This window comes from Meleagris gallopavo, chromosome 2 (assembly GCF_905368555.1).
Source record: "Meleagris gallopavo chromosome 2, MGAL_WU_HG_1.1, whole genome shotgun sequence".
Taxonomy (NCBI): Eukaryota; Metazoa; Chordata; class Aves; order Galliformes; family Phasianidae; genus Meleagris; species Meleagris gallopavo.
Window position 1 is genome coordinate 5,308,090 of NC_139405.1, and position 19,242 is coordinate 5,327,331.

Genomic DNA, 19,242 nt, shown 5'->3' on the forward strand with positions numbered 1-19,242 from the left:
TGCCTGCCTAACCTCTAGTCATGCTAATGAGAAAATCCTTGGCCTGCGTTCAGTCGGTGTTGGTGTTTTTCTTGGAAGGCACGCAGGCCATCTTGCATGGTATATAATGTGCAGTGTCTGCCCAAATGTGGTTTATGAAGTGTTCCGTGCATATCTGCTCTTGGAGGTTTGGCATTGTCTGTTGGGCTCTTATAGCATGTGCCTTTAAAAACAACCCTCCCAAAAAACCCCTACCGGAGAGCACAGACCCAAGCAGCCTCCCAACACATCAGCATTGGTAATTCAATACCTCCACACCATTCCATTGCTGCTGAATAGACAAAAGAAGTAGAAAGGACCCCACAGCTTGAAAGCTGATGCTATTTCGGTCTCTAACAAAAGTCTTTGCTTTGGGGGAAAAAAGAGATATTTGTTAAACTACTTAAGGAGTTAATTTTCAGGCACTGAATGCGAAGCTGACCTTAAAAAGGAAAAATAATAATCTTAAAACACGTGTGGCAAGGCATTTTTGTTCTGTCAGGAAATTAAAACAATGGTCTGTGGATGCGGATGCAGATTTGGTGTTCAAGAAGAATGCAGCCCAAGGGGCAGACCCTCTGCCCTGCAACTCAGCAGGGATCTTCCAACGTAATGTGAGGTTCTGCCCTTTCCCGTTTGCAGGCTTATGTGGACAGAATCTGGGTTTTTCAGCTATTTTTTTATTATTGATTTCCCTAAATTAGAAGTCTCTTTCTAATAGAGAGGGGGCTTAAAAGCAATCGATAGTGTTTATCTTAGGAGACAGCAGTTCAAGCTGCAGTGGAGGGTGGTGTAAGTTGCCCTTTCTCTTGTTACCGAGAGTTTCATTTAGGGCAGCAATACACAGCTCCGGGTTTTAATGTTGAAAATCCCCTAACTATACCCTCACCCAAATGTGTTAAAAATTACTTAGAAGTGTTAATCAGGCATTTCTGATTATATTCGATCCCCCCCCCCCCCAAAAAGAAAAAAAAAACTCTGCTCCTAGATTCTGCTTGCAAATCACTACAACTTAACTATGTGATTTGTATTGGAAAGATTGGTTTTTTGGTTCATTTCACTTTATTATCTTTCAGCAGAGCTGTGACATCCACTTAGATGTCTTTACTGCAATTGTTTCTTGATGAGATCAGATTGCCCACTGCAGCTATGTCACAAAAACAGCGAGATGAAATTTGGGCCGCCCTATTTTTGATGAGCTGCTGGAGCCTGGCTTCACAGGGAAAAGAAAAAGGAAAAAAAAAACCAACAGCACATAAAAGAATGATTAAAAGCAAAACAAAAGAAAAACATTTGGCCATCAAAATTGCTTTGAATTTAGTCAGATTGAACCTTTTAAATAAACACAATGTGAATAAAAGGGAAGGAAATGGCTGTGAATATTACAACGGGGTAAAAGAAATAGAAGTTCCTAAAACTCGATGATTTGCGTGCTTGTCTCGCTTGAGCATGGAACACATTTCAGTTCTCCCAATTGAAAATGTTTTTAATAGCTACTTTCTGTTGCCAGAACGTGTTTAGTAGCAGGCTTTAAAACCTGTCCATGGCAGTGTTTACTGTAAAGTGAGCATTTCCCTTTCGAGTTGTGCTGATATTAACTGGAGGAATCCCTCCTGCAGCACTTTGCCACTCACCACCTCCCAGTTGTGGACTTCCAAATCAAGCAACACGTGGCCGAAGGAGTTTGCAACAGACAGTATTAGTGAAGCCATTTGCTTTCCAGGTAAACACATTAGGTCAGGCTAAAACTCCATGTAGAAAGCCTCAAAGAGGGCTTCCCATGCAAAAGGCAAGGTCCTTTTCATGTTTTTGGACCGTGGCAGATTTTTGAGTGTGCCAGGCAAGTCCTACGCAGCAGTGGTGTTATCTGCCAATACAGGCAGATAAGGTGCTGTTAGCTGCCTTATAGAATCTGATGGAGGAGCTCTGCAGGGAAACGGAGCCTGGAAATACAAATCTGAGTCGCAGAGTGTCTTGGGGAACGTGGTAAGGAAAAGCACAGCAAAAGGAAACTCATTCCCACAGCTGTTCCATCTCCTGCTTCCTCAAACCCTCAGAGCTTTTCTTGGATGTTTCGGTAGAAAACAACGTGCTTTGCAAAAATGCTGTCCTCCCCTTCCAGCACAGCAGAGAGGAAAAAAATATATATCACCACTTACAGATGGATAATGGCAGGGCTGAGTGTGACCCGTTGCATCCATAGAGGCAGAAGTGTATGAGGACCATTGCAGAAAGCTGACTCGTGTCCCCTTGTTGTAATCAAAGGAGTACAACAGCATTCAGTGTGATCGGACAAGAGGTGGAATGACCTTACAAATAACAGCATGGTGTTTCAGCTAGGTCATGTGCCTCTGCTTTGGTAGTTCTCTCATTTTCCCATGCATCTGAAGAATAGCACAGTCTATATTGTTGCCAACACTTGTGCTATTTGATGTTTTCCTCAAAACCTGACTTTTGGAGACTCTCGAGATATGGGTTTTATTTACTTAAGTTTTGTTTATCCTTGTGTTTAGTCTTTGTACTTTGAAGGCACATGTGAAAACGTGACCTGAGTTCCTAAAATGCTCAGAAATGTTACAAGAGCAGAGGAGATGCTCGCAATTATCAGTTGGTACAGTCTGCAATTTTAAAGATGCTCTCGTAATTTTGAATGGTTGGAAAGGATGTAAATGCAGTATGTTCAGCAACAGTACGTTTGCAGTTTCTAAGGAGGGAACAAGGTAAGCAATAACTGAAAGTTGCACTAGTCCCATAGGAACTCTATCATCCATCACTCCAGCAGGATCTTTCATTGTGGGGCAAGGAGCTGCCTTCTGAGAAACTGCCATCTTCTTTTTGTTCCATAATCTGAAAATAATGGAGGTCTTCCTCCCCCAAGAAAAGATTGTCCTGCCATGGATCAAGAGGCAGTTCAAGCTGTCATATCGTGTCACTCGAAAAGTGGCATTTGTAGGAACATCACATTTGAAATGTTATACTTATCAGACTTCCATTATACGTGTTATAAATCCACATTTTAGAAGATTGTGATTTAACTGTATGGAGTCATTCTGCTTTGAAGCTTGGCATAAAAACCATAACCCCGCAGCTAATATTTTTATAACTGAAAATACGTGAGAGAATGGATGTGGTTCTTTAGAGATTTTGACATCTTCATGTTGTCGCTCAGCACGTTAGACTTAAAGAAGTGAAATTTGTTGGTGAGTCACCGGATACCGGAACGCGGTGGGTGTTGCACGATCCACAGCAGGTAATAATTTTGTTCGGATAACCATGAATAATGCAAATGTGGGAATGTGCCATGTGGATTGTAACACAGGGAACCGCAGAATGTTAAAGTCTGAAGTTAAATCATTTGGAGGAATCGCTTTTGTAGAAACTCAGCAAATGCTTGCGGGAGGGGTGAGTAGTGATGGGTCTGGATAGTGCTACTCATGTCTGTCGGTGTTGCATTTGGGCCCTGGTTAGTTTGATGGGGAAGAGCTTCACAAGTTAACCTGACAGTGAGATCTAGGGCTCCCCTGTCTCTTGAAACCCAAGGATGTAGAGAACTGAAGGGAGTTTCTGTATAGAGGCACCTGGTAGATTCGTGTCTGCTATAGGAGCGGGCAGGGTTAGTTGGAATGAGTTAATTACCGTATCTGCCTGAGGTGTGCTTTTATGCTTGTTGTTCCACCTCCTGCAAACTAAAAGGCCGTGGGTATTATGTAAATCCGTAGCTTACGTCTGGAATCCCAACTGTGCCGTGCACCACAGCCTGAACGTGGAAAGCAAGTGCATGAAAGCAGTGTGCAGAGTGAGAGTCTTGCTGTTGTAGCCCCCTCGCAGCTCACTGAAATGCAACGACTTACGCCCTACACTTTTTCTGTCTGGCTAATGGAGATCAAAATGTTGCTCCGGGACCACACGAGGTTGGGTGCTCCCTGCTGAGCTGGGCAGAATAGGAGCAAGTGCTGTGCAAGCTCCAGGCACGGTGCAGCCCTGGGCTCAGCATGGAGCCCCAGCGGCACTTGGCAGCCAGCCGGGCTCTGCTCTCCCCAGGGAGCCACGCTGCCAGCAGCCTCACCGTGTTTACCTTATGGATAGGAGATGCAGCTTAGCTGCCCCGGAGTGGTTTGTAAATTTAAACTGTAAACACTGTCAAACGTTTCATCTGTTCAAAGTCAGTTGGTTCAAATATCCTTTCATTCTTCTCTTTTTTTTTTTTTTTTTTTTTCCTTAAATCTAAATAAGTTTCCCTGCATTGAGTGAAGAGTATAGGTCCAAGCTTTATAAACTGATGTCAGCCACATCAGGTATTTCCCACTTTTGTTTTTCTTTCTGCGTCAGTTAAAGAATAGAAAGCGGTGGGAAATAAATATACTTATCATCTGTCAGAGGCATAGCAGGGCAGTTGTTCACAGGAGACGGGTGTGGTGCATTATAGAACAGGTTCTTTACTTTCAAACTCTTTAAATCTGAACGTCCGGATGGACTTGGAGCAAAAAAAAATCTTGGCTAGGTTAATCCCACACAGACTAATTTATATTATGGATAGACATATGTTTAAACAAATACAAGACATGCATAAAATATCTTCTGATTTGGGAGTTACAGAAATGATGGAGCATATCAGCAGGTCAGCCAGGAAGCCCAAACCTCTGGAAACCTGGGGCCAATCCAACTGCAGGTGGTAATCAGGCCAGCTGTAAGTCATCATTGTTCTTGCTAACTAATCAGAAGAGGAGAATGATGAATTTCTGTTGGTTTCTGGGTATGTTTTTTTCTTTTTAACTTAAATTTCCCTCATGAATGTGGTCATAGAGAAGCAATTTTGTGCAAAGATGGGATAGCCGAGTGTATTTTTCTAAGGCTGTTGTGACAGATGTGCTTGTAGGTATGAAATGTGGCTCTGCAAAAGCTGTCTTTCCTCTCTTGCAAGGGAAGAACTCCCATTCATGTGGGTCGCCTCAGTCACAAAAGCCTAGACAAGGGTGGTCAGGGGAGAGGAACCACGTAATGGGGATAGGTGGTGATGGTTCCCTCTAATTCTTCTGTTAATTCTTCTCACCAGGAGACCACAATATAACCTGTGGTGGAGAAGGAGCCATAGCTCCCACAGGTGAAAGGGAATCAGAGTTGTGTGTTACATCCATTCAGTTTGATTGACTAGAATTGTTTAAATCCAGGCTTGTTCTGTTGAGTCACCGTTCTCAAATGTTTTGGACAAATGAGGAGAATACAATAAACTACTCGCTGCCTCGCTATGCGAAGTTAATCACAAATGTGCAGGCTCTTTATACCTAATGTATAGGGTGAAGAACTCAATAATAAATGTGTTGCAAAAAATTTCCAGCAGAAACCCAAACAGGACCGTTTACAGATGCTTTGCTGAACAGAAGTGCCAGATCTTAGGTTAGGGTTTGGCTCTGTACCAAAAATACTTTCCGCAAGAGGTGATTATTATGTATGATTCATACAGTGAGTCCACACAAGTAAAAATAATACTGCTTAGCTCTTAGTATTCAAAGTGCTTTTACATTTTCAAAGTGCTGTGCAAACATTAGTTAATTAATGGCATAAAATAAGTTACATTTTTGTGCTTTTAGCATTGACATTTTGACAATAAATGGTTTTGGAGACTTGGTATGCATCAACGCGTTGGAGCAGCTCATATAAATTGTGCTGATGTTCTCAATTGTGTTTGAGCAAAGTCTTAGTAATTTAGATGCTTTTTATCTTATGTTGAGGAGATACATGGAGGAAAGGTTATCTGTAGATAGCAACGTACCATCAGTAAGGTATTTTCTTGTCCTTTCTAATAAAATGTGACTATGTGCTTACTTGTCTCAGTGGCTTGCATGCCATGATCCGCCACAGAAATTAAACCATTGGTAAAAGTCAGAAACCACTAAGAGCCATCATTAGCATTCAATCTGCAGAAACAGAGCTCTGTCTAGAAGATGGATATTGTGGAACTGGTGTACCCAAGGTTAGACGAGACTTGGTAAAGTGTTAGAGCATCTGCCGGCTATTTTCCGAGAACTCTCGTCCCATTAGCATCTATTAAAATCATTTGAAAACTGATCCTTAAGAGATGGATCTCTTTCTTTCCCTTCCCAATTCTCGTGAAAAATGCTGGCGTGCAGTTGACATTTATATCCCAGCGCATTTTTTTCTAAGCAACTCATATTAAAGTTGCAATATCCTCTGTGGAAGACATTTGTCAACTGTATCAAGCTTGCTTAATGACCCTTCACATGAGGACATCTCTGCTGAATTGCAGACCGAGCTCACATGCCAAATCTATAACCACATCTACTCTCAAGCATATATCTTCTTTACTGATCCTGGACTCTAACAGGTGCAAATATCCCCAAAACAGTCTCTGAAGTGCAACCATTCCCTGAGCTGACCCAACCCCCCGCTAAACTTCGTGAGGAAGAAGGATTTTGCATCAAATTTTCTCGTCTCCTTGCTCATTCTCCTTCCTGAGCGGCAAGAAACACTGCAGAGGTTGTGTGCAGATCAAACTGGCTCCTGACTTGGTTTCTTTCAGGATGCTGAGATTCAGCGATTGCTCCAGTCTCTATTTAACAAAAACACGTTATTTTGTCTCAGGCATGAATAAAGTGTAATTGTAACAAGCGACTTTCTAGAAAAAAAGAAAACTTCTGTAAAGGAAGGAGATAAATAGCTTTTAAAAAATCAGATTTTCTTTGCCTGGCATCTACCTGGTGCTTGCTAAGCAAATGATCCTGAGTTGATCTTCTAGGACGAGATGCTGGAGTGAGAATCCTGGGAGGAGAAGTGTGTTTTGTTTTTTTTTTTTCTTGTAGTAGTGGAAATTTAATAGCTTCCTCTTCTGCCTGGCTCTGTCTCTTTGTGATGGCAAAAAAGATTATCTCTAGCATTAGAATGAGAGAGATACAGTGTTTGAGAAAATCAGCCTTTGTCCTTTCAAAGTGGTCTTTAATGGATTGCATTAATGACTTTAATTTGATCTATAAATGACAGATAAATTGTAAAACATTTTCCTCAAGAAGCAAGATAAAGTAGTATTTATATAACTGAGACTCAGTCCAGGTTTCAGTCTGAGCAATGGTTTCAGAGCTGTTTCAAGTTCTGTTCTGAGGCTTATATTCTCCGGAAAGCAATTTATTTATTTATTTATTCATTTATTTTTTAGAAGGGATCCTTTTTATCTACAACAAACCTTCTGAATAAGAGTTTTGCAGACTCTGTAAACATGTCATTTTTTTTGTAGCCTTAATAGCAGGGATGTTATGCCTTCACTTTGCTCCTACAGCAGGAGTTTTAATAGCCTTAATGGGGAATAATTATTAAGTTCTCACACCAGAGTTTTCTCTGCCTACATTTTTCATCAAATAAAGCATAGAGCTAGAGAGGAGAACTCAAAATATGTTGGGGGTTGTTGCGGTGGTAGAGCTGCTAATACAGCATAAGTGAAGGTCCTCCATCTCTGGAAATGTGGCTTTTATGACACTTGCTGCATTTTGGAAAACTTAACTGTAGCTGGACACACTTGGTGTGTGTTGTCTTCCCACCAAGGCAGATAAAGCCTAGTTGCACCAATCCAAAACCCTCTCTTGAAGTCGATGGCTTTTGGTTAAGGACTAATCAATGTGAGTGTTCATGTAGGAGGGAGGTGTGGGAATGATTAAAGAGGCAGTGGCAAATAGGAAGTACCCACTGGGAGCCGTCTGGGAATTGTTCTCAGTTGCATTAAGTCTGAGGGATTTCTAAATAAAACTGTGTGTTTTGCAAAGGCAAAACCTCCCAGCTTCTCTAGGAGTTTGTGTACTTGTGTACATGAGAGTCATCTGGCCTCTTTCAGTGAAAATACTGAAGTAAGTTGCAATTTAAACCAACTTGATAAACCAGATTTTTTTTTTTTTTTCCTCTGTCAGTAGTTTTGTAAGTGATGCAAAGTGCCCAAAGTGAAAGCAGTCACCAGCTGTAAAATACCCTACCCCCAAGGCTAGGCAAAACCTTTGCTCAGCCTTGACGAGAAGATTGTTGTTGAGTTTATCATGACTGCAAATTGACCCTGCCTGTAGCCACGCGCTTAAAAGTTACTTAAGCCATCAGCTGCTGTTTCTCCTGCTCTTTTTCTGTAGCTCAAACATTTCTTGTGCATCTCTAGGAAGCTGCTGAGGGCTTCTCAGCTGTTTGTATCCCAGCCATGAGATGCTAGCAAGGCACTCACACCTGCTGTGCAGGGACCTGGTGACTTCTCTTGGGGCAATACCTAGAAATTGCTGCCACCCCTTGCAGCTGCTCTCTTGGCTGGTCTGCAGCCTCAGACAGCTTTCTCTCCTCCTGGGGCTGCCTGTAGCATCCAAACCTAAATTACTCGTATCATCTAAAGGATAGGAAGGACCAGCCTGGTCTTTCTGCATAGTGCAGATCATAGAATCCTTAGATCAGAAGCTTTTGAAATAAAATCAGAGACTTCAGGATCTTCCAGCAGCCTCAAAGATGATGATGAGGGGGGGGTTTCATCTCTGTTTTCACGTATGCTTTCTGGAGTGGTAGGCTCTGAGCAATTCTCCTCCTGACCCTGGGAAGGAGTAGAGATCATGTTGGTGGGTATTACTCGATGCCACAGCACAAGAATATTTCCAAAGTGAAACCTCAGTCCTGGGGGTATCTTTGCTGAGCTTTTGATGGTAGTGAAACATAGCATCTTCTGGGAATGGGTCTGCCACGGGTTAGATGCCCAAGCAGGCTTTGGAATCTCATGATTATTGGCAACCTGGGTGTATGTAACCCAAATTGTACTAAAGAGACTGTTGGGGAAAAAAATATGTTGTAAGGTAAAATATGGTGCAGAAAGTTGACCTTTGGGATTGCAACACGCTGCTTGATTGTATGCCACAATACTATCATATTCTTTGGAGAGCCACAATGAGGATATAATAATAACTTAATGTAAGCTGATGATTTATCTCCTCAAAAATGCATGGTAGTTGTAAAACTGTCTATCAGATATTTTCAGAGTACTATCCTTCACAAGCCCTTATTTAACACAGTTATATTTGCATGCATACCCTCTCTTCCCATTTGCCATTTGTCACTGAGATAGCAAATTACATTCATCAGAATCCATTCATTCCCCTGGTTTCGCTGAATACAGGATTATCTTGGCTGTGTCAGCTGCCCTATGACTGGTAACTGTGAAAAATGGAGGTCGCCTTCAGATATTCCAAACATGTATCTTCAAAGGACAGTAGGTATTAAGCTAGAAAAGATTAATGGGTTTTATGTCATTGTGTTTGTGTGGCATAAATGTGAATTGTGCAGATTGATGGATACCTTGGTAAAAACAAATGCATTTTTAAAGTACTCTCTTGCCCTTTCCCTGACAAGGTTTAGTGACCATCAAAGGAAACACACTGAGACATTGCCTTAAATCCTAGTCTGATTTTGCAGGCTTTTTCACCCCGTAGGAAACTGAAAGATTTTAGTCACTGGCCCAAAAATGAACTATTATAGTGTCCTATTAACTGCTGGTTAGTTTCTTGCCTGTGTCTGCCTTTGTTTACATTAGTGCTAGGGAAGTGTTATGTCTTACTTGTCATGCAATCGTGTCAGTAACCAGGATGCATACAGTTTTGTTGCTGGATACTTCAAAATTCATCATAAATTGTCATCATAATTTCCTATTTAAAATCTGAATTGCTTCTGCTTGTCTGACATCTGCTTTGCTCACACAAAGAGGTAACAGCTCAGCACAGGGAATGGCCAAGTCCAAAAGAGAAGGCTCTACCTGTCCTTCGATTACACAGTCTGTTAAAAAGATACTGAAAGCAAAAACTGGGTTCTCTGAGAGAATAAGTAACCTTTAAAAACCAACCAACGTATTAGGGAAAATAGTTACTTTTATTGATTTTCACAATAAATGGGTGCATTGAAAGGATGTGCCAGAGAAAACTGATGGAGTGCAGTCAAGCTTGTAACCTTGGCTCGTGACCATTGATAGGTTTTTCTTTTTCTTATCACATCTTCACTTGAGAGAGAACAGTAGAACAAAATCCTGGGGTTAAAGTCTAACTCTGATGCTTGTTCTTTGTGACTGTGGCCATCTGTAATGTCCACCTGGTGGCAAAACTCTATCAACTGTCACAAAACTTAGCTTTGGTTCAGACCTATGAGTAAAAGTGCTTTTCCCCAAGCAAGTACTGTGGGTTTTAATGCTTTTCAGTTGCATGGAGATAGGCTTATGTCATAGTGGTAACTGCAGCGGTGTGTGACACCCATGAGATACAGGGAGTAATTTACCATCATCTGTTGAATATGAGCAGAGCAGTAGGAAAAGCAGACAGGGAGAGATGTTCTGACCGTGTTTAAAATTTATCCTGGGTTTCATTGCTAATTCTGTTTCTACTGCATTTTGTTTTAGAGGCAGGGGTTGTTGCAAAGCCTTATCTAAAGTTCCTTTGGGATGTTTGCATTAATATTTTAAACTTGTTATAAATTTCTGATGGTGGTTTCTGTGTTGTTGTTTAAAAGCCTTTGGACTTTTAATTATCTTTCAGCCCAAGCAAAGTACGCTTTCACTCACGAATAGGATATTAAAGCACCAATAATAATTTTCTGCTTTTTAACTTCAGTAAGACCACCATAGAAACCATTCATCTCTATTTGTGATAAACATAAATCTTTTTATAATTCATAATGTTTTGCGTTTTATTCTTTCAGTGACTGCCTAAGTAACACGATGGTTTAAGTAAGAGTTGCTTCCTTACAGCTTAGTCCTCAGTGGGTATTTGCTCTTAATGTGAAATCATAGTGCTTCATCAATATCTACTTTCAGGAGGCTTGCAGTAACGTGGGTATTAATTCAGATTTTTGCTTTGGATTCAAAGAATTTTAAAACTCAAGTCCATGAAAATTGAAGAGCTTTGTCCTGAGAGGGTGCATCTTTCTCCCCCCCCTTCAACCAGCAGGAGTGATCCAGAGGGTGTCTGTCTGCCTGAAGCTGGCCTCGTTTGCCAACTCAAGTTAAGCAGACTGTGTTTTGGCTCAGGTCTGCAGTGGGTTTGAAGCTGGGGCAGGTGTAACGATCTTAAGAGCAGATGAATTTCTTTGTGAACATCATCGCACAGTTCATTGATTGTCAAATCTGCCATATCACTAGTCTGACACCTCTGCCCTGCTTAAAGCTTCTTATGAGGATGGAAGCGGCGCCGAAGCTTTGTATTTGCCATAAATACTGAATTGAAGTTCTTTTTGAGAGTAATTCTGTAATTATAGACCATGATGTCATGCTGAAAGGAGCAGACAGTCAGCTAGGCTCTACGCTTTAATGGTTTCTGTGAAATTAGTAATAATAGTAGGAGGCTAAATTTTAATTTATGGCGCTATGAAATGAGTAGGTTTTATAGGGCTTGAAGCATTCACCTTTGGAAGAGGTGTGTGAAAACTTCTGGCTTCGACTATGGCTCATATCCAAGCGGGATGAAATCTTCTTTGCTCTTTCTTTCCAGTCAAGCTGCCTGCTCTCTGAACAGCTGGACAGATGTGCGTGGGGTTCAGGAAAGGCAGCGCCTCTGGTGAGGGAGCTCGCTGCTGCTGCAAGGGAGATGGCAGCTGCCCGAGTTACTTACAGAGCTGGCTTTTCCATCTGTTAGTTGGTTGCAATAGGATTACTGGAGGATCAAATCAGGCAGGGGTTAGGCTGAAGGGGAGACAATAGGCATCAAGAGTATCGTGTACCAGTGCTCGAAGAGAGCAGAAACAGATGGTGGTCTCTTTGAAGTGTGCACAGAGGGAACGTGACGCATCAGCTTGGTGCTGGGCAGGGAGCAGTCCTGTTGGAAAACAATGACATAGAAGTGGAAAACGGGGTCCCTGACAGTGAGCGTGAGAGTTGTCGCCTTCAGAATGGCTGGTTGAGCTGCTGCCGTGGAAATGGGAGAAGTTTTACTCAGTGTGCAATGCAGTCAGGTGAGACACTCATAGCCTCACTCTGTGATACATTAAAAATCTTTTCCTCCTTATTTTTTGTTTCCCGGCATTGAGGTTTTGATTCCATGAGAGTGTATCTTGAAAAAATGGGCTGATGTGGCCTTCTTCTCACTGGTCTCCATCTGGGACAGTGAGAGCCACCAAGGCTGCCCAAGCAATCGTGCTGTGAGCAGAGGGAAGATGCGGGATCTTAGCCCAGTGAAGGCTCAGGACCTCTTCCTTACAGGCACTGTAGTCAAGGAGACTCAATTGCTTCGGACTATTCTGAATGGTGACTGTTAGGGAAGTGTCTGAGAAAGTATCTGAAGAGTTAGGATAGTGAAATTCGAATATCAGAAGATAGGAGGCAAGTGTTGTTTCTGGCATTATGGGCTATAGGCACCGATCCAAGCATGCTGTAGTCAATAAAAAGCTTCTGTTTGGCTCCACTGAGTTTTGAATCAAGTCCACAGACGTTTGATAAACTGAAAATGCTACAGCAAGCTTCTGGTGTTAGCCATGCCCTAATGACAGTGGATTCTGGGAGGATCAGATAAGCATGTTTTGTAAAGGAGATTTGCGACAAAGAAGAGACTCTCATACTCACTTCATTTTCTTTGTTATTTGTTACTATTTTCATTTGGGAAACTTTTTTTTTTTTTTTTTTTTTTTTTACAAATTACAGTTTTGTTGGTGGTTGTTTTGTTTTGTTTTGTTTTTTTTTAACAATTGTGTATTTTCTGGTAAGATTTAAACTATGCTGCGGCTTATTACCGTATATAATAAAAACCAATCAGTGCCTGCTGGGTGAATGCCTTGGTACTGAGGACACGCATGGAATACTTGGAAGTGCTGAAATGTAGTTGGTTTTATTTTCATTGAGAGTTATTTTATTAGGACACGATGTGGCAATGACATGGAAACACTTAGTAGATGAAGTAGTGTAGAACAGCTCTTGATTGGTTTTCTGCTTAAGGTCTGTGCCTGACGTACGGCTTGGCACCTGCGCATACACGCAGCTATGCGTATGGCTCTATTTGGCAGGTCCTATAGATCAAACTTGGCAATACCTCTTGGTAGTGATATGTAAGTGGAAAACTAAGTATTGCTGTCCCCTAAGCAGATAGAGGAGGCAGAGGAATTGGACTCACCTTGGAAGGGGCACATCTTGGAGCTGTTTCTCCAAGCAGTGCTCACCCATCTTGTTGCTCTGCTTGCGTTCTGCAGGCAGGGCTGTCCGATTGGTGGTGTGCAGGAGTAGTGGGGTTCCCACGGAGGGGTGCAGCCCTAACTGTGCTCCAGTGCTCCTGGGACCCCCTGGGCAGCTTTGCCCATGGTACTGTGACAGTGCAGTCCCTGAGCTGGTTGCACAGCTCTTCCTGACCGTGAGTGGTCTGAGAGAGAGCCAACCCGGGTTGCATGAGACCACTCACGTGGCCTACCAGCACATGTAAAGCTGACTCGATGCTAAGTGCTCTCTAACCCCACGGGGGCAGAAAGAACACAACAAAATAAAGGAAAAAAAAAAAAATCAAAACCTTTAAACAAAGAGCAGAGGGAAGCATTATTTTTTCTCAGCTTCTTTGTGTTAAGGTCAACAATGCTGCTGTCAAGAACAGCATTGCTTCTATACTTAACGTGAGGGGTTTTGTGGATGAGATTTGGATGCATCCACGCAAAGTGCTGGCATTAATGACTGAGTCAGGCCCCACTGTGCTGCAGAAACAGCCTGGGCCGTGCGGAGCTCCAGTAGCTTGCTGATCCCCATTTAGTGCTGCTAGCAAAACCACCAGGAATGGATCCCAGTCAAAAGTAAATGCAGCCTGGCAAGGAGAGCAGGTCCCAAGGATAAAAAAAACAACTGAAAAAGAAAATCAATGTACTCACAGCCTTGGGCTGCGAAGCTGCCTACTAAGCTCATGCAATTTAACTCCCTTCTTCCTCTGTTACAGCACTCTTAATTTTGGGGTTCTTTGATCCCACTGTTTGTAGCTGTGAAGCGAGCAGAATTTGATCAAGCTCTGACAGGAGCCGGTTGATTTTAACACCAGCTTCCAAAAAGGAGCTGTTGATCAAGAATGAGCCTTAATAGCTTCAGCTTGCAGCTCCTTTAGGCTTGCATTGCAGCTGAGTGGTGCTTGGTCAACTGTGGACCAGCTGGGTACCTACAAAAGGCTCCAGGGGCTCCTCGGGCACGGAGTCCCTCGGGGTCCTGCCTGCCCTCTGCAAAGGGGCTGCATCCAACTGCTCATCTGCTGCCATGTCCCAGATGCAACGGGAGAGCTCTCCTCTTTGAGCAAGGAGTGCCTTTGTGAGCATGCATCCCGGGAGGCCTGCTGAGCTTTTGTGAGCCAGCAGGCTACAGAGATTTGGGTCCACTCGGATTAAACCTTTCCTTATTGCAGCTTATTGTAGCTGGAATGGAAACAGTGAGGACAAGGGTTACTTTCCGTACCTAATTTCCAAGTTATTTTAGCTGGGGATGTTAGATAAAATAGTCAGTGACTGGCAGGATGATAGAATATGGTTTAATTTCAGATTTACTATCTGCCAACACATGCCATTCAATCAGATAAACACAGGATTTTGGCTGTCATCACAATATCTTATGCATACTTAAAAATAGAGCGCTTTTTCTCACACCAAGAAGAAATTGAACAGGTTTATACACAGGATGTGTATAGTCAGGATGCTGGAAAATGTGAAATAGCGTGCCATTTCTGGAGAGATTCCCTATCTTTAAATTAAGGAATTATATTAGAAGTAGCAGAAATTAAATTCTCCTGATTGCAAAAGTTTTATCATTGTCAACTGCGCAGAATAAATACAAGTAAAGGGAACACCTTGAGAAGCTGAAATATAGAAAATGAGGGAAATGTCTGTAGTGTTTACAGCAGAGGATGTGAGATCATACAGAGGGCCAGACGGCTCAGAACTTCTTTGCGTGGGAGTATGATTCCTCCTCTGGTTTTTAAGTTCCCATCCTTGCTGCTTGGTCTGGTGCACATATTGCACCTATTGCTGTAATGCTTGAGTATCTGCTCTGCTCAAGAGGCGGGGATAGAAGATGGTAATCTAGGGCTGCCTCAGCACGATCCTAAATCAGGTTGTACAAGGTAGGCAATTTAAGCTTTCTCTATCAGAAGCTTCCATCCTGAAAACACAACTTCAGTCATGTGGAAACAGGTGAAATATGGCTGTAAAAACACTTACCACTGAAGCTTTATGTTATAAACACGTGGGTATACGCAAACGAATACGCCCTTTTGGCCCATGCCCTTCACCAATATTTATTTGTTTGTTTAAATATTATTATTATTTTATTTATTTCCATTATCTGTTGTGAGGAGCAGCTGACACAGTCCAGCATTTTGTGAAGCTCTAGCCTGGATTGTTTACCAGAGCCTCACAAGGTGGTTTGTTTCTCTGAATGTTGTACAAACAAACACATTTTCCTGCTCACAAGTCTGCAAAAGCTCCCAAGCTCTGTCTTATTGCTGCTTCTCTCCTGCTCCCCGGCCTCTTTGTTCCCTAGGGCCCACATAACCCACACCTTTGCTCTCTTATCTCCTGTCTGTTTTGCACTTTCAGCTTTTGAAGTTGCCTTTGGGAGACGTCTTTGTTACCAAGCACCAGGACTTTCCAGAATAACTGATTATTGCCTGCTCTTGTTCCGTTCTTTATCTACTAGGGTGCTCCAAAATGAGCTCTAAAATGACAGTCAGAGCTCCAGTATAATGGTATCTTTGAAGCCAAGGCCTGTACTTGCTTCGAAGAGCAGCTCTAGCAAAAGGACAGCTTTTTCTAGTGAAGTTAATGGAAAGAAGGCACTTTTTTTGTGAGCGTCTGTCCTGCAGGTTTCTCTGCTGGAGGGAGGCTGCTGCCTTTGTAGCATGCTGCTCTCAAGCAGCTCTGCCACAGCACGTCAGCTTATTGCCCATGGAATCATGAGGGCAGCAAAATGGCAGGCAAGGAGCTGAATCCCCTACTGCTCGGACTTCATCCTTTTCTGATTGTGCTCTCGTGGCACTTCAGAGAAAAACTCGATTACTGGATGGCTGGGTCCTGCAGCTCAGCCTTGCATGGATCTTCTCTTTTTCCTCCGCTCCTTCCAGGAGTTGTGCTGGGCTAGGTGAACAGATAAAGCAGAGAAATTGAACGGCTGGAGTGAGTCCGCTGTGGGTGTCTTTGAGTCCTAAAGGCTTTGAAATTGTGTTTGGTTTTTATTGTTTGCCTTTTTTTGTCACTTTTAGAAAAGCCTTTCATGCAGAAGGCCATCCTAATTCATTTGGAACCATTAGTGGGTGGGTGGTGCGTGCACTGTGGGCTGTGGTTTCACTGATACGCTCAGCCTCACTAAATAGACGACGTGTTAAACATTTTATTTACCCCGTGTGCTACCTGTCATCTAATCAGCTTTTGTTTTTGCTGCATTTTGCTTGTATTATAGCAAGAGTAAGTGATTTCATGTAAATTAAAACCACATGAAACCTTTTAAAGCTGTTTTAAAGTACTAAATGGTTTTGCAAATAGGTTTGTCCAACAAAGATTGGAAAAAGAGCTCTTTGCTTACCCGTTTACTCTTTTTTATGCTTATTAGAAACCCCCCCGTGTGACACTTTCATCAAACATTGCATCCCGGTACTCATCTAGAATGCCAAAAGTAATTTATACTATGCTCAAGAGTGGTTTGCATAAACAGGAGGCAGTTAACAAAGAATACAGTTTTGAACTGCAATTGCAAATGTTATTTTATAAATTACAACACAGATGCACAATGAAATCAAAACACGTGTCCCTATGATGTTTCCTTGCTTGCCTGAAGCATAAAGCAGCGTTGGTATTAACTATTATTGCTGATGTTTACTGTTGCAATCATTTCACTGTGAATAATTTTGTTTCTTACAGGTGGATCGTATCATCTTCTGCGTCTTTTTGGAGGTTGACTACAAAATTTTCAAGAAGAAAATGGGCGAGATTTTCCCTATAGGTAGGTATGGGAATTTACTGCCATCTGACTGCAAGAAACAATGCAGGAAAAGGCAACAGTCGGCATCCTTTCTGTTTTCACTGCCTAAGCCAAGTATTAAAATGTGAACTTTCTTTAGAGATCAGCTGCACAAAGAGGCTGTGATGCTGGAGAAACACAGACGTTTAAAATCTGTGAACCAGTAAAACTGTTTCGTGATGCTGCTTTTGCAAAATCAAGGCCTGCTTTTCTATGCTCAGTATTATTACTTTCTTCAATCCTTACTATAATCCCTATCTCCTCTTTAAGGCTGATGCGTGGTGCTGCTTCCCTTGAGCAGGAGGAAGATGATTTGCACTAATGTATATAGCTCCTACCATATATGGCTTTTCCATGCACGCTGTGTATGCTTTACTCTTTCACTAATAGTGCTGGTAGGGTTTCTCTGCATCTTAAAAGATACCACAGGGGTTAGAGCCCAACTGTGTCTGAATGGGAACTTTAAACCTGAGCTGTCCCTGTGCGAGAATGAATTGGAGAAAGATGGCTCTCACCGGAGCACTTGGGAAATGTTAGCCATTCATCTTAGGCTTCACACAGGAGGTTACTTTCTAGAATGCAAGAAAACCTGGTAGATAGTAAATTTGTTCACACCTCTCCTTATGTAGCTGTGATTTATTTTTATCATACATCATTAGAAATCCATGTTAGAGTAGTGGGTTTTTTTTAATCAACCCTAACCCTCTCCCATTTTATTCTGTTTTCTCTGACATCAGTTCTGCTATATGTGATAAGATCTAGATTTTAGTCTTTTTTTTTTTATCACCCATTTCTGAAATGGCAGTCACTTAAATGCTCCCTACACTGATTGGCTGCCCGGTGGAATGGGCCTGTGAGTAATGGGAAGCAGAGCTTGGGTGTGTTGTGAGATTCTCAATTAATTTTACAGGGCCATGTTGTCATAGTAGCCACAGTGAATTTTTTTCCTTTGACTTTTTTTTTTTTTTTTACTTTTACTGGTAGTATGGATATTGTGATGTTTCTGCCTTATCTCACTAGAACCAACAAATATGTAATCTCCAGTTTGCAGTGATCTCAAACCTAGAGACATACTGAATAATTCAGGTAGCATAGAATGGTGTCTGTGTAGTAATATTTTGGGCTGGAGTGCAGTGAACATTCATTCAGACTGCATTCACATCTAATCTGGATAGTGTATGATTTTTATCTTTTTTTTTTGGTCAATGTACACATTGGACAAGACAGCAATGCCCTGTCTTGTGTTGCTGGCTCTGTCTCTGCCTTTCGGATTAAGGAAGAGTAAGCTACCGTGGCAGTTTGTCAACAAATTACGGTATTAATACTCACCTTCATCACTGAAGTCTTTGAAATTCCAGATGAAAGCCTGCTGTTGTTACTACAAATGTAAAGCCCACTTGGGTTTGAAAGCCCTGGAGACAATGAGATGCTTCAGGTGCTGAAGCGTGACAAAACTAAAGGGGGAAAGAGGGTTAAAAGGAAGATCCACTTCTTTTTTTGAGTTGTCAAAATATGGCATTGTTGAAGTCTTGAACAAAGAGGGTCTGTTTGGTTAGATGTCACAGTGTGTAGACTTCTTATTGCCTTATGCTACGTTGTGCAGGTGATTTGTTGTACCATAGTTCTGTAATTTTAAAAGTGTGTCTATTCTCATGCAAGTAAAGCTTTAACTTTTTTATTCTGTTTGTTTGGTGTTGTTTTTTTGTTTTTTTTTTTAATCAAACTAAAACAGGGAATTTGTATATGACCATAGTAAAGCAGTGGTGATGGGAACCCTCTAATTTGCAGTAACATCCAGTAGTTGGCAGATGTGTGACTGTGAAAAAGGACCACATGATCTGATGCTCATGCAGATAGCTTTCTGGAGAAAGGTGCTTTACTTCTCAGCAGCCATAATTTGGTATAGATTTCTAAAAAAAATCTTAGGACCTATTCTCGTAGGCTTTCAGCTGTAATTTTCTCACCATTAATGAATCTGAATATAGTTTTATTTTAATAGTGCAGGCTTCCGGAAGGACTTGAGCACCTACTGGTTGTTAAGCTTGGAGCTTTAAAAGGCACCAAGCTGGCTTCTAAGATTTTTTTTCCCCGAGTCAGTGAAGGATTTCCTGTGTTTAGGTCAGTAGTCAGCAATTTGAGAGATCTGATTTTAATCTCTTGTAACACCACGGATGTGTGGTATGCTCTTACAGGAGTCACTTAGATGTGCAGCTTATGAGGAGAGAGGCGGAAAAGATGTGTACAAACGAAATGACTTTGATAGC

General features: G+C 41.9%; 1 protein-coding gene across 10 annotated transcripts in view; it reads left to right on the forward strand.

Annotated features, from left to right (window-relative positions):
• MACROD2 (mono-ADP ribosylhydrolase 2) overlaps positions 1–19,242 on the forward strand; it is an 837,243-nt gene that overhangs the window by 726,851 nt on the left and 91,150 nt on the right. For all 10 annotated transcript variants that reach the window (XM_085218728.1, XM_085218731.1, XM_085218732.1 and 7 more), the window contains one exon: positions 16,879–16,960. In XM_085218728.1, the coding sequence (XP_085074854.1) occupies positions 16,879–16,960 (82 nt within the window). The remainder of the gene's footprint in view (positions 1–16,878; positions 16,961–19,242) is intronic.